Source organism: Rhinichthys klamathensis, unplaced genomic scaffold (assembly GCF_029890125.1).
Source record: "Rhinichthys klamathensis goyatoka isolate OS25496 unplaced genomic scaffold, OSU_Roscu_1.1 h1tg000006l_1, whole genome shotgun sequence".
NCBI lineage: Eukaryota > Metazoa > Chordata > Actinopteri > Cypriniformes > Leuciscidae > Rhinichthys > Rhinichthys klamathensis.
This window is the reverse complement of record NW_026606559.1, coordinates 8,406,254-8,419,985: the sequence shown is the minus strand read 5'-3', so window position 1 is coordinate 8,419,985 and position 13,732 is coordinate 8,406,254. Positions and strand designations below refer to the sequence as shown.

Sequence of the window (13,732 nt, the reverse complement as noted above, 5' to 3'; positions counted from 1 at the left end):
TTGCATCTCTTTTAGGACTGTAAGTGACTTGGAAGAAGTTGTTCGAAAGTTGAAAATGAAATTTAATGAGTATATTAAAAAAAAAAGTCAGAACGTCTTTAATTATATCCCAGCTGACATGTCTCTGTTGCCTTGGACACATGCAAAACTGACTTCTGGGGCATGTCGACCTTTGTCAGCAGGCTGAGGAAGGAAGGCACGTGTTTCTGAGCCCTAGTGAACACTTTACAGTGGGAAGAGAGCCAGATAATGTCTATTCTGGGCAAACTGGGATCACTCACAAAGAGCTGAAGTGATCCAAATGGAGAGCTGGATTCTTCAATAAATATTAGGTGACCTCGAATTCATTCTTCCACCTCTTTATAGCTTATCTTCATTTCATGTACAGTACCCGTTTATTTTTTTAAACTGTTACACATTTTGAAATCAGTCACATGTGAACGTGAGCTCTAAGCACCTCTAATGACTCACATGGGAATAATTCAGGAACAAATAATGATCAGTGAATCACCACTGCCTATTCAGTATGAAGAAATTTTACTTCTGGAGGATCTTATTTTTTAATCAGAGTAAAGTTTATGGTTAATATGTTTATGCGTATTTACTAACTCTCACTGATTACCCAAAGATTGATTAATAACAGTCTTCAACTAATGAAGCCTTTCGAACAAACTTTTTTTTTTCCAACTGGAAAGAAGTTCTGAAATGTATACAATTTTGTGTTGTAAAATGGAGTACATCTTTCATTTCATAGCTTAAATTGTTTATAAAACCTTTTTTTTTTTTTTTTGCTGAGTCTGAATGATTTTTTTTTTTTACAAACAAACAAGCAATAAAAAAGATTTTAAAAAAACTTTATTGCTCTTTCTAAGTCTGTTTTTCCCCCCCCATGACTAAGAATATGTTAAAATTAGTATTAGCTATTAGGTAATCACATTTTAAATAACACTACAGGTAAATTGTTTGGTAGATTTAAACCAAATTAAAAAAAAAAAATTTTTTGAAAGAAGTCTCTTCTGTTCACCAAGGCTGCATTTATTTGATCCAAATATATACAGAAAAAACAGTAATATTGTCAAATATAATTACAAAATAAATTAATGTTTTAAAACTTCAATAGAGCAAAACATTTTTTATAGAAATCTTTGTTATATTATAAATGACTTTTACTTTCACTTGATCAATTTATTGCGTCTTAATAGAATTATTAATTTCTTTAAAAAAAAGTAAATTCTTCAGACACAGCTTAATAGCCAATGACTTTAATGAGTGCATATTAATCACATCATTATGCACTGCCTATTCCCAGACTGCATTCATCTGTGCTGATTATGACAGAGAGGTTGTTCTTGGTTAAGGGTGCTGTGATGTCCCGCACAGCTGCCCACAAGTTATTTTCATGGCGTCGGAGCGACGTGAAAGAGGATATGTGAGTTTCCCGGAACTGACACACTGTCTGACTGTTTCCATGGCGATTAAAACAAAAACATTTTCCGTTTGAGGTATGAGGGGGTGTGCATGGCATATCCCTACCATTTATTCCAACCAGATATACTCAGAAAACTGGTAATTGCAGCGGTCATTAAGAAGCATATTCAGTTTTTCCAGAAGGCATTAGAGACAATCAGTGCAACTCTACACTCTCACCGCTTCTGCTCTCTGTATCTGCATCTGTCTGTGTCTATCCCTGTCCTACTCCCTCAAAATCAGACACCATGGTTCCTTTGAAAGGTTAGCAGCAAAGCATGATTCTTTATTTAGTGGACTCTCTCATAGGAAACTCAAATTCAACAGCTATATTGAGATTGAGATATATAGAGAGCCCTAGATGAATTCTTCATCCGTTCTTTCAAACTGTTGCATCACATCATTGTACTGCCAGCAGTGCTTGTAAAAACGTGCTTGGTGTAATGCTACAGTCTTTTATCATCTTTTAACTCCATAATTAAAGATGGATTTTGCTGTGTAGAAATATACAAATGTATCAGTATGCAAAACATTATCCAGCTACTCATTTGAAATTAGCTTCAGTTTAAAACAAAGCTAAACAGTAACGTGTTCTTCTGCCTGCTTATTTTTTCTGCATGTGATTGCGCTTATAATAATGTGCTTTTAGTGTGCTTTTCCGTTTGAGTCCCTGCTGTCTCATACTTTCTTCCTGTGCGGTATCTGCCCTGATTCATCAGTTAAGTTAGCCATTCATGTTCAAATGTTCTTTGTTAACCTATTAATCACAAACCAAAGTTATTGCTGTAAGGAATTTTCTGAAGAATTCAAGTGTCTCTAGGGAAAAAGGAGTGTCCCGTCACACGATCTGAAGTGTGTAAACCCTGGTTGCCTAAGGTAGGTGTTAATAACTGTCTTGTACCTATTGGATGACTTACGTGAAGGGTGTCTCCTTTTCGGAAACCTAGCTTCTCATTGACCAATCTACTCTCTGAGATGGTCCAACATACCCCGGGGGTGTGTAACATGTATTGTGCACCACTGTGGGTGGTTCCTAGACAGTGTAGCACATATGCCTCAATGAGACATAGGTGTGCTGAACGGGCACTTCTTCTTTTCTTCTTCCATTTTTAGAGTTCTATTTTTACTTCCTACACTTTTGGCAATTATCTTTGCAAGTGTTTACATCAAGGCATTCACAACTGTTAAGAGTCTGCCGACCAGGCAGTTTGATTTTAGCAGTTTCTTCCTTGCTCGAGCGAGGTAGGAGGGGCCGACTGGATCATAGTACTCTCTCTCTCTCTTTCTCTTTTACACACACCCCCTCTCATTGCAGCTCTGCCAGTTCGGACTATGCTCACTTCCAAGGAAGGCTGAGTGAAGGAGAGAACAGTTTTCCTTTTCTAAGTTTTTCCTTTGCCTCTGAGAAAGTTTGAGAAGAAAGAAGAAACCCTTTTGATGAGGAAGGAAGTTAGCTAAACAACAACGGACAAACAGGTTGTATTTATTTTTATCGTCTTTTTTGATTGAATTGGCAGCACGTGGCAGCAGGCTCTGCCACAGGACCCTGGAGAGTGAGGTCATTCAGTGATTTGTTCTTCTTTGGCAAAGCTGTTCCTGTTTACTCAGACTCTGCAAGACTAAGGAAGCACAATGGTTGCTGGAATGGTAATGCCCCTTGACAACCTGAAGGCCATCTATGAGCGTCTGTTTCGGGATGGCGTCATGGTGGCCAAGAAAGACAAGCGCCCTCAGACCATGCACCCTGAGATTCCTGGTGTGGGAAACCTGCAGGTGATGAGAGCTATGGGCTCGCTGAAATCCAGGGGCTATGTAAGGGAGACCTTTACGTGGAAGCATTTCTACTGGTACCTTACTAATACAGGGATCGTATACTTGCGTGATTACCTACATCTGCCTCCAGAGATTGTGCCCACTCCTCTACAGAGAGTACGACGGCCAGCTGCCACTCTGGCCATCGCCCGCAAGGCGGAACGGGTTCAATCTGTTGAGGGACCAACTTCTTATGTTCCCAAGCCTGGCAAAATGGGCGCAGAAAAACAAGAGGCTTTGATGGATCGACAGGGGTACCGTCGCAAAACAATGGGCATGGATGAACCTGAAATTACTGAATCCAATGACAGAACACCAAGATTTAGAGGTCGCCCAATGGCTAGCAGTCAGATCAAACCCAAAGGATCATGGGAATCCAAAGAGCAGCCAATGCTTTCTGATACTCGTGATTACACCAAAGAGATGGAACCAAGTGCTAGGAGGAAGGTTGCTATGCATTCAGTCTCTCAGATGCCTTCTATTGAAACTCGCCATGCTAAGCCAGTTGAACAGGAAAAGATGGTGGAATGCACCAAGACAGGATTCGTTCAGAAACCGCAAAAGGCTCATTTGGGCCCAGCAGTGGAATCCTCTTTGATTTCTGTCCATACTGAAGTAGCCAAAGAAAAGCCAAAAGAAGTGCCTATCAAGGTCTCTCATGAAACAACATCCACAGCAACTGACAATAGCAAAACCGCCTGGGATGCTCGTCGTCCTACTCCCTCAAAACCGAAGGTGGAGAAAACACAGAAAACCCTTGTGATGAAAAATATGCAGGATGTGACAACTGTTTCATCAGCAGAGGGAACAACTGCAGTGGAATCCTCTGTGTTTTCTGTCCATACTGAAGCAGTCAAGGAAAAGCCCAAGGAAGAGGTGTTTATGAAGGTCTCCCAGCAAACCACATCCACTGTAATAGTTGATAGCAAAACAGCTAAGGATGTTCCTCAACACACTCCTTTAAAACCCAAGGTGGCTAAAACACAGACAACAATTGTGGCCAAACATGTGCTGGATGTTTCAAATGTTTCATCAACAATGGGCACAAAAGCAGATGAATCCTCTGTGTCTTCTGTCCCTACTGAAGCAGCAAAAGAAAAGCCCATGGATGAGGTGTTTATTAAGGTCTCTAGAGAAACCACAGTCATGGGTGATATCAAAATGGATAAGGATGCTCCTCATTCTACTCCATCAAAACCAAAAGAGGAGAAAATGCAGAAAACCACAATAACCAAACATGTGCAGAATATACCAATTGTTTCGTCAGTGGGGACAGTGGTGGCAACAGCAGTGGGATCCTCTGTTTTTTCTGTTTCTGCTGAAGCAGTCAAAGAAAAGCCCAAGGAAGAGGTGTTTATAAAGGTCTCCCAGCAAACCACACCCAATGTAATAGGTGATGGAAAAACAACTAAGGATGTTCCTCAACATACTCCTTCAAAACCCAAGGTGGAGAAAATACAGAAAACTATTGTGGCCAAAAATGTGCTGGATGTTTCAAATGTTTCATCAACAGTGGGCGCAATAGCAGATGAATCCTCTGTGTCTTCTGTCCCTACTGAAGCAGCAAAAGAAAAGCCTACTGAAGAGGGGTTTATTAAGGTCTCTAAGAAAACCTCATCCAGAGTAGCAGATAATAGCAAAATGGCTAAAGATGCTCTTCATCCTAGTACCTCAGAACCAAATGTAGAGAAAACACAGAAAACACTGGTGACAAAAAATGTACAGGATGAGTCAACTGTTTCATCAGCAGTGGAGACAACTGCAGTGAAGTCCTCTGTGTTTTCTGTTTCTACTGAAACAGTCAAAGAAATACCAAAGGAAGAAGTCTGTGTCATTGTCTCACAGAAAACCACATTCAAAGGTGATAACAAAATAGATGAGGATGCACCTGGTCATACTCTCTCAAAACCGAAAGTGGAGAAAACCGAGAAAACCTTTGTGACCAAAAATGTGCAAGATGGCACGATTGTTTCAACAGCAGTGGAGACAATTACAGTGAAATCCTCTGTGTCTTCAGTTTCTAATGAAACAGTCGAAGAAAAGCCCAATGAGGAACTATTTGTCAGTGTCTCTCAAGACACCACATCCAAAGGTGATCGCAAAGAGGAAAAGGATGCTCCACATCATACTCCATCAAAACCAAAACTAGAGAAAAAGCAGAAAGCCACAAAGACCAAAAGTGTGCAAGATATATCAACTGTTTCATCAACAGTGGAAGCAACAGCAGTGGACTCCCCTGTATTTTCTGTCGCAGTTAACAACGAGCCCACAAAAGAGGCATTTATAAAGGTCCCTCAAGAAACCACATTTACAGTAACTGACGATATCAAAATGGCTAAGGATGTTCCTTGTCCTACTCAATCAAAATCAAAAGTGGAGAAAAAAAAGAAATCCAAAAAGACTAAAGATGTGCAGGATATACCAACCATGATGTCAACAGTGGAGGCAACCGCAGTGGAATCCTCTATATTTTCTGTCTGTACTGAAGCAGTCAACAAAGAGCCTAAAAAAGAAGTGTGCTTTAATATTTCTCATGAAACCACATCCACAATTGGCAGCAAACTGGATAAGGATGCTCCTTGTCCTACTCCATCAAGCCCAAAAGTGGAGAAAACGCAGAAAACCACGGTAAAAAATGTGCAAGAACAACCAATCAAGAACGAAAAAGCAGATGAGACCTCCATTGCACCACATCATGTGCCTGGTGCTAATGTGTATGAGGTGAAGTCAAATACCTCTGTTAGCTCTCAGTTCCCTGTCAAATCTCTAGAATCAGCAATGCCCCTTCTGCCGAAGAAAGAAGAAAATTTGGCAATACAAATTGCTGAAAAGAAATCAAAGATTAATCTACCACTGCAAACTTTTGAGCTTTCTGTAGGGGAGTGTGTCAGTAAGTCAGCCGTCACAGCAGTGCCAGACACAGCGTCTAGTACTGTTCAAATGACTGACAAGCAACAGAGAGTACTTGTTTCCCAAAAAACAAAAGAAACTCAAGATGCATCTAAACATGACAACACTAGTCCTTTAAAAGTTCATGAAAAGGTGGAGCTTCCTCATGCTATATCTACTGCTGAGGTTAAGGCAGAGGTTAAAGGTCACAAACCTGATCTCAGCCCTAAATCTCAGTCCCCATTTAAAGGTGCTGAAGTGAAGATTACCACAGCTGTCTCCAGCAAGACTTCAGAAGTAGTTGTGCAAACTTTGAAATCAAACATAGAGACACCAAAACAAATTGATTCTGTTCAACAAAAGTCATCATCAGCAAAACAGACTGAGGAACCTGCAGTCACCGAAGAGGCCAAAGTTGCAAAAGACATGGATACAGAGGATGCCTCAAAGCCTTTTAAAGGAAAGAAGAAAAAGCAGAAATCTTCAAACAAAACTCCTGCTGTAAAACAGGTCCCTCCGCCTATTTCTGAGACTAAAGTGACAGAGGTAAAGACAACAGCCCAGGATGCAGGTCAGGTTGAGGGCCCTGAGCAAGTTGCAACAAATGACTCTGCAAAGACATCCCCTGAAGGAATGCATGCTGTGGTGAGCATGCAGCCAACAGCTGTACAGAATGAGGCCCCGGTTCACAAAGGGGAGGTGGAGCCTGCTCAGCCCTTGGCTGAAAAACGGGAGGTTCTGAGAGGAAAAACATCCTCCTCGCAGAGACAGAGGGAAGCACCGGCAGCCTCAGCGTCAGCAGCTACAGCAGCCTCGGCCCAGCTCACCCCCCTCCCTAAACAAGGGGAACCTCCCAGCGTTGCACAACACACGGCTGCTCCTGACACACAGCAGAGCTCAGAGAAGCAGAACAGGTTTTTGGCTAGCAAGGCCCCTACACAGCCTGTCATCACTGGACCCCTTCCTGCCAACAAGATCACCTGCGACGTGCAAAAGCAGTCCACAGACGACGCCATGCGGAAGAAGATTGTTGTGGTCGAGGAAGTGATTGAAGTGCAACAGATTGCCAGTCCTGTTGCGGGAGAACCTGCCAAACCCGCACTGACAGAGGTTGCAGGAGATGATTTGGACTATGATGTCTTGGAAGAACTGGCCATAGAGCGTGGCCTCCTGTCGGATGAAGAGACTTGGGATCATTCACTACAAGAGCCAGAAGGCAAAGTCTTCCCCAACTTCATTGAAGGTATGAGTCCTTTTTCAGTTCTATCACTCTATATTTCAAAATGTGCTTTGATGTCAGTAGCACTGCTCCGGTTTCCATCCGTATTTGCTGTTTGGGAGGTTCAAGGTGACTGTTGTAGTGTCAGAATAGTTGTGCTGTTATTAGACTGTTGGGCATGCTTTTCTTGAGTGGTGTGTAACTTTATATGCATGCTATTTGAGTGAATGATGCCTGAGCTTAATATTAATTGAATGAAACACAAGTACATTTAAAGGTTTTCAAGATTTGTGCAGAGAAGCTTATACTTCTTCGCAATTAAAAAAAAAAAGATATTCTGCAATGCAGGCAGTTTAAAATCAAATTAGCTTGTATAAAGATATGGCCAGTATCAACAACTGTGGAACCTCTTTCAAAATGTTTTGCCTATGCAACAATGCACATCGCTTTGTAGCTGTATTTATTCAACCTTCCTGGTTTATCACTGTTTCTTTCCACATGGACAAATCTGGGGATATTTGCTTCCAGTTATTTCGAGAAATTAACCTCTCACAGTGATTCACACCACACCCACACCCAAAACATCAAACTATGCATGCAATGTTTTGCAACCACCCTTTTGCTGTGCAATATTTTGGGACTAGCTTGTGATTTTGTTGCAAGGTTTCCTTCTTTAAGGGGAATACCAGACTACCAATTAAGCAGCACTGTGTTTCTGACAATACAATGTTTGGAGTCAGTTCTCCCCTCCCTGCTGCCAAACACAACCCATATAGTTGTTCTGTTCTTAGAGTAGAAAAAGAGCTTTTCTAGAGTCATGAAGCAACAAAATCAATGCTGTGTTTAGAGGATCCTGTGTGCCACTCTTGCAGGAAGCACGTGTGTTTGGTTGTTTCCTCTGGATTGTCTCTGGTTTCCAGTGGTCAACTATTAGCTGGAGACTTCTGCTTTGCCGCTTTGTGTATTATGTAATGGGGCATACCACAGAGTAGATGGAGTAGTCCATCCCAAATTCCACCTTTGTCTTTCTCCGCTATTGCTCTGGAATGTGTGCTATAGTTGCCTTTGTTGTTGTTGTTTATATAGCTGTGCATTTCAGTTGATGCTTGTACACTTTAATGGAACCATTGATTTGTTTCATTTTATTTACTGGAACAATCTACTATTGTAGATTTGTTTCACAGTAAGTAGTTAAGATTTGCACACAGTTAATGGGTGTGTTTAGTAGGTGAATCACAGAGGAAAGATCCAAAAACAATTAGCCTTTTGTTTGAAGGTTCTTGTTAGTCATTTCTTCATGACAGGTCTTTTAGGAATCCACAGTTCCCGAATTCCAACCAAACACAATTGGATTTGAAAAAGGAAAAAGCATTTATACAATATTATCCTCAGACTAACTAACTCAAGTCAGATGTGCTTGAGGTTACATGAGAGATCTCTGTAATTTTATGCTGCCCCCTACTGTATCTCCAAAGACCTGTCTATAGAAAATAACCTCTTCCTCTGTAGCACCTTCAGATGAAACTTTTCAATAGGAGCTCAGTCACTTTGTTGTTTACAGCTAGGACAGAAAGTATTTATTGTGCCTAGCACCTTCTGTAATGGTCTTGAAGCAATACTTTATTCATTAGCAATCCTTCAGTTATACGCTGGACATGTATGAACAGAAGTTTGAGACTGTTCTCTGTTCAAGCAGAAATGTGTTGTGCAAGTTTGTATTTCTGTCCGCCTCCACCACGAATTCCTGCATGTTTTTGATGTTGTGACAGGCGGTCTGTGATTTTCTCAATGCCATGTGATTGTGGTGTTGTCCATGAGTCATCCAGTGAATTCAGAGAGCCAAATGAATCTGACCTTTAAGAAGTCTTATCAGACACATTCTGTCGCTGGCTGGTGTTGTGATATCCATAACTGGCCCTTCGCCTCTTGTGAAATGAGTCCTTTTGTAGGGTTGAGTCCGTGTTCTGGGTATAGAGGAAACTATACTTTTTACTACATTGATTTTTGTTCTCAGTTTAGGGTTATTTTTAAAATTCAATTTCTGTTAAGCCCAAATAGTGAGCATACCTTCCTACTTAACCCATCAGATTAACATCTTAAAAGTTCTACAGTAACAGCTTTTTTTTAAAATATGATATTGGAATTTTGTATGTATAAGGCATAATGTTTATAACATATTTAAACTGGTTAATCTGGTTAACATATAACATCCAATGCTAAAGATTCCACACAATCTTATTAATCTTGATTGTCTTTATAAATACAATATTATTCATTGATAACTCATTATGTATTAGAAAGTTAAAGTAAGTTACTCTTAATATAAAAAGTATATTAGTAGAAATTATATTAATGTTAAATATATTACTCATTATGAATGTATGGATTGCAATTGGATTTGAACACAAAATATTATTTACTGATAGTAAAACTAGATGCATACTCCTCTACATCTGCTTGTTTGTTTAATATTTTGTTACAGCTGGTAACATTATGTCCCTGTAGTTGCTAGCTATGTTAATAATAATAAACCCCTGAAACTATATTACTACTTCAACTTTCTGAATTTGGAAAACTAAGCGAGTGTTCTGATAAAAAGCCTTGTCTTTTGCCTTGACCAGTTTTTCCGGAAAAAAAAAAGTCGCTGTCTCGGATCTCATCATGCCTCAATAAACCACATGTGCTTCTACTGACAATAATATATAAAAGATTTATGACACATTCCTCTGAAATAAGAGTTGTTTCGATATCACATGAATCTTTTCTGTCTACAAGGTTAAAATGTCCCCAGGTGAATCTATAATGACGCACAAGAACTCATATTCTTGTGCCAGGAACTGATTTTCCTCGATGCTTTGTCCGTAAAGTTATTTTCTTGTTGTTTCACTGGCTGATACACTGTTTTCAAAGTTAAACAAAACGGATTATTGAAAGACTGAAAACGTATTTTTGTGTAAAACATACTGTTTCAGTCTTTCAGCTTCAAAATTTAACGTTTAATAATTCAATGTGTTACTTGCCGTTGCTTTGAAACAGTTATCACTCGCCGCCAGAAAATTTCACGAATAATTATAAAGTAAATCCAACACCAATTTTTTTTTTTACAACAGGGATCACTGACTTTATGCTACTGACACCTACAGGTGTGGATGCAGCATCAGTGGAAAGCAACTTTGTTTGTGTGTTGATGCAAGTGCAGGATATTTGCAGGCGCATTTACATTAAATCCATGATTATTTGTGTCTATTAATAAGGTCCTATCGAAATAAAGTATTTAATTGGTCATTAGATCTCTGACCCGCCCTATGAGGAATAAAACTTCAAGGCTTCTGATGTGAGTAATCTTAATGTGAGTTTACATCCGTTTAAATATATTTGTCAAAAAAGGTGACACACACATATTTAGGCCTATTCGTAATGCATTAAACGGCCTCAGTGGAGTCAGACTGGGACTAATTACTAGATTTGCTCAGTCAATGATTATCTCATTTTACATATAGTTCCCACGCCAAGTCCTGCAAATTAGATGCCTTCAAATACTGTATTTAATCACGGTCATAAGGACTTTAAACATGAAAATGAAATCAACACTCTGTCAACGCCATAATTCACAATGCCATATGCTAATTTCAGTGGATTGCTGTGTAAAACTCTGCTATATTTAGCATACGTCTGGCATCATGGGTGGTCTCTAAAGACTCATGATATGGCACAAGAGAGAGGCTGAGATTTCCAGTCATGCCAGGCTTCCCATTACCACATTCCATATTTCAATGGAAAAAAATACTAACCCTGGCACTCGTGTGCTTGGGAAGGTCTCTGGTTTGAAAATGTTAAAACCGAGTCTAGCATTGGGAAATATATTCGAGAAGGAATGAAGCTGTTTGGTCTATAGAAACTGGATTTATTTTATTTATTTATTTACATTTTTGCATTTGGTAGACGCTTTCGTCTGAAGCGACTTACATTGCATTCAAGGTATAGGTATAAAAATAGCACTTATTATGAAAATAAAAGAATATACTTAAGTGTAAACTGAATAAAAAGAATTCTGACACTTAATTGCATGTTATTTACAATCAAATAAAAATGTTTAAAGTTATATTAAAGAGATTATACTTTCATGACTATGTTTCTTAACACACTTAAGTACACTTTTAAATCGTTTAATAATCATGCTTTAAAAAAAGTTTACTTATTTGGATGTTACTAACATACTAAAGCACAAGTAAAGTACTTGATAGTGTTATTCAATATTACAGTTAACGTTTATATATATATATATATTTGAATATACTAAATTGCAACTTCAGCTTTACTAATGTGTAATTAAAATATATTTAAATAGGCAATATCATTTATTTAACCAGGCAAGTCACTTAAGAACAGAATTCTTGTTTACAACAACAGCCTGCCAAAATATAAGTTTCAATAGAAATGACACTAAAGTATATTTTAGTTCACCATAAATGCTTGTCAGTACATTCAAAGATGTACTTAAGTCCTACTTAAGTGGGCCAAGTTAAACTTATTGCATTTCAGTACAATTTCAGAACATTTAATACAATTAAGCACACTTCTTTTTCTCAAGGGATTATTTTGTGCCAGTTATTCCTCCCAAACTTAATGAAACGGGCGTCTTGTGTCTAACAGCAGTCGGGAAGGTAAAGCTGAGACTGTGATGCAATATCATAAAATAACTCGATCATCATCCAGGAACAAGCTGGCCACCGCGGGTTTCATCAGTTTGTAACTGTGCCAGTGTGAGCAACTTGTCCTGCATGATATTTATATCCACAGTGAGCTCTTTTCCCCTTCCCCACTCGCCCCCCACCCCGACCCCCTCAGCCTCCGCCCACCTAATTGCAAAGCCACCGGGAGCAGGGCTGACATATCCTAACAGCAGGCATGGCCCGTCAAAAATAAGAAAGGCACAGTTCCGACCAAACAAACGGAGACTCTTTTCTTTGACTTTATTGGCACGCTCTTGCTCTGGTTGTCTGCCGTTGCTGCTCCGCAAACTTCATGAAGATCATACCTGGTAGGTCAGATGATCAAGATTGTGTGTCTTTTTTATGTTTGATTGCACGTGTGCTCAGTGTGTGAGAGGAAACGCTCTGTGTTGACATACGCAGATGCTTCCTCTAAATCCTATTCCATATTTAAAAACTCTCACACTTCAGTTATCTGTGTTTCGGATGATTCGTTTTTTTCCGTCCCACATTGGATGCGGTGTGAGCGCTCTCATCTTCCTCCAGCTTACCTGGAGGAGTTAGCGTTCGCCAGGTCAGACGGACGGGTAAAGCTGGTGGGCGGGTAGAAAAACACGTCGAGAGTTGGATTTCAGAAGGAAATTCTCTGTGTCTACATGGGAATGCGAGGTGTCCCATATATGCGCTATTTTTGAGAGCTGTAATAAAGCTTCCACCTGTTTTGCAGTCTTGAAGCGGACTTCTCCCACGCGGTAATCATAGAGAGCGTCTGATACAGCGGAAATGTAGCGGATCTCCAACGTTGCTTTGGTTTCAAAACATAGTTAATAGTAAAGAATTGTTCAATCAATGTGTTTAGCTTCTATGACATGACTTGTTTGTAAAAAAGTGTGTATGTTAATGGACTTACTATGGAACTGCTTTCCATTGTAACTGTCATCAATCAACAGCATACAAGTGTTATTTTAGTATTATGTACTAATATTTTTGGTAACACTTTATTTCGATGGTCCGCTTTAGACTAATTACTATAACTTGACTACATGTACAACTACCAACCATTAGAGTATTAATAAACTGTCTGCTTAATATCTGCTAACACTTTATTTTGATGCTCCCCAACAGTCATTCTCCTGACTATAAGTAACTTTGCAAGTACATGTCAACTTATTCTACTAACCCGAACCCTAATGTGACAGTCTACTAATACTCTAGTCTAAGGAGTGTTGTAGAATCTTTAAAGTGGACCATCAAAATAGTGTAACCATATTTTTAATCATTTTAAATTTAGTTTTTGTTATTTTATTTGCTTTTGTCATTTTTGTTTTTATTTCTGTTTACACTAAAAAATGTTGGTTTGTTTCAATCCATTTTTGAGTCAAATATGGATAAACCCAAGTGTTGGGTTTAAAAATGAAATAAAAAAAATGTAAACCAATGGTTGGGTTTGTCCATTTTTGACCCAAACATGGGTTGAAACAACCCAGCATTTTTTTAAAGTGTAGCTGTCATTTATTTTTTTCACTATTCATTTTAGTACTTCAACATCAAGTTTAAAGTTTTCGTTTAAGTCTTTTGGAAGTTTGAGTTTTTCTTGTAATATTTATAATTTATTTTATATCCACTTTACTTC

At 39.1% G+C, this 13,732-nt stretch overlaps 1 protein-coding gene across 6 annotated transcripts in view; it reads left to right on the top strand.

Annotated features, from left to right (window-relative positions):
- Positions 1-13,732, top strand: part of plecb (plectin b) — a 176,897-nt gene that overhangs the window by 86,883 nt on the left and 76,282 nt on the right. For 4 of the 6 annotated variants that reach the window (XM_056258041.1, XM_056258033.1, XM_056258017.1 and 1 more), the window contains exon 1: positions 7,097-7,411. The exons of the other annotated variants lie outside the window; for them this stretch is intronic. In XM_056258041.1, coding sequence (XP_056114016.1) covers positions 7,183-7,411 — 229 coding nt within the window. In that variant the 5' untranslated portion in view covers positions 7,097-7,182. Of the gene's footprint in view, positions 1-7,096; positions 7,412-13,732 lie in introns of those variants that run through there. 6 annotated transcript variants of the gene reach the window in all.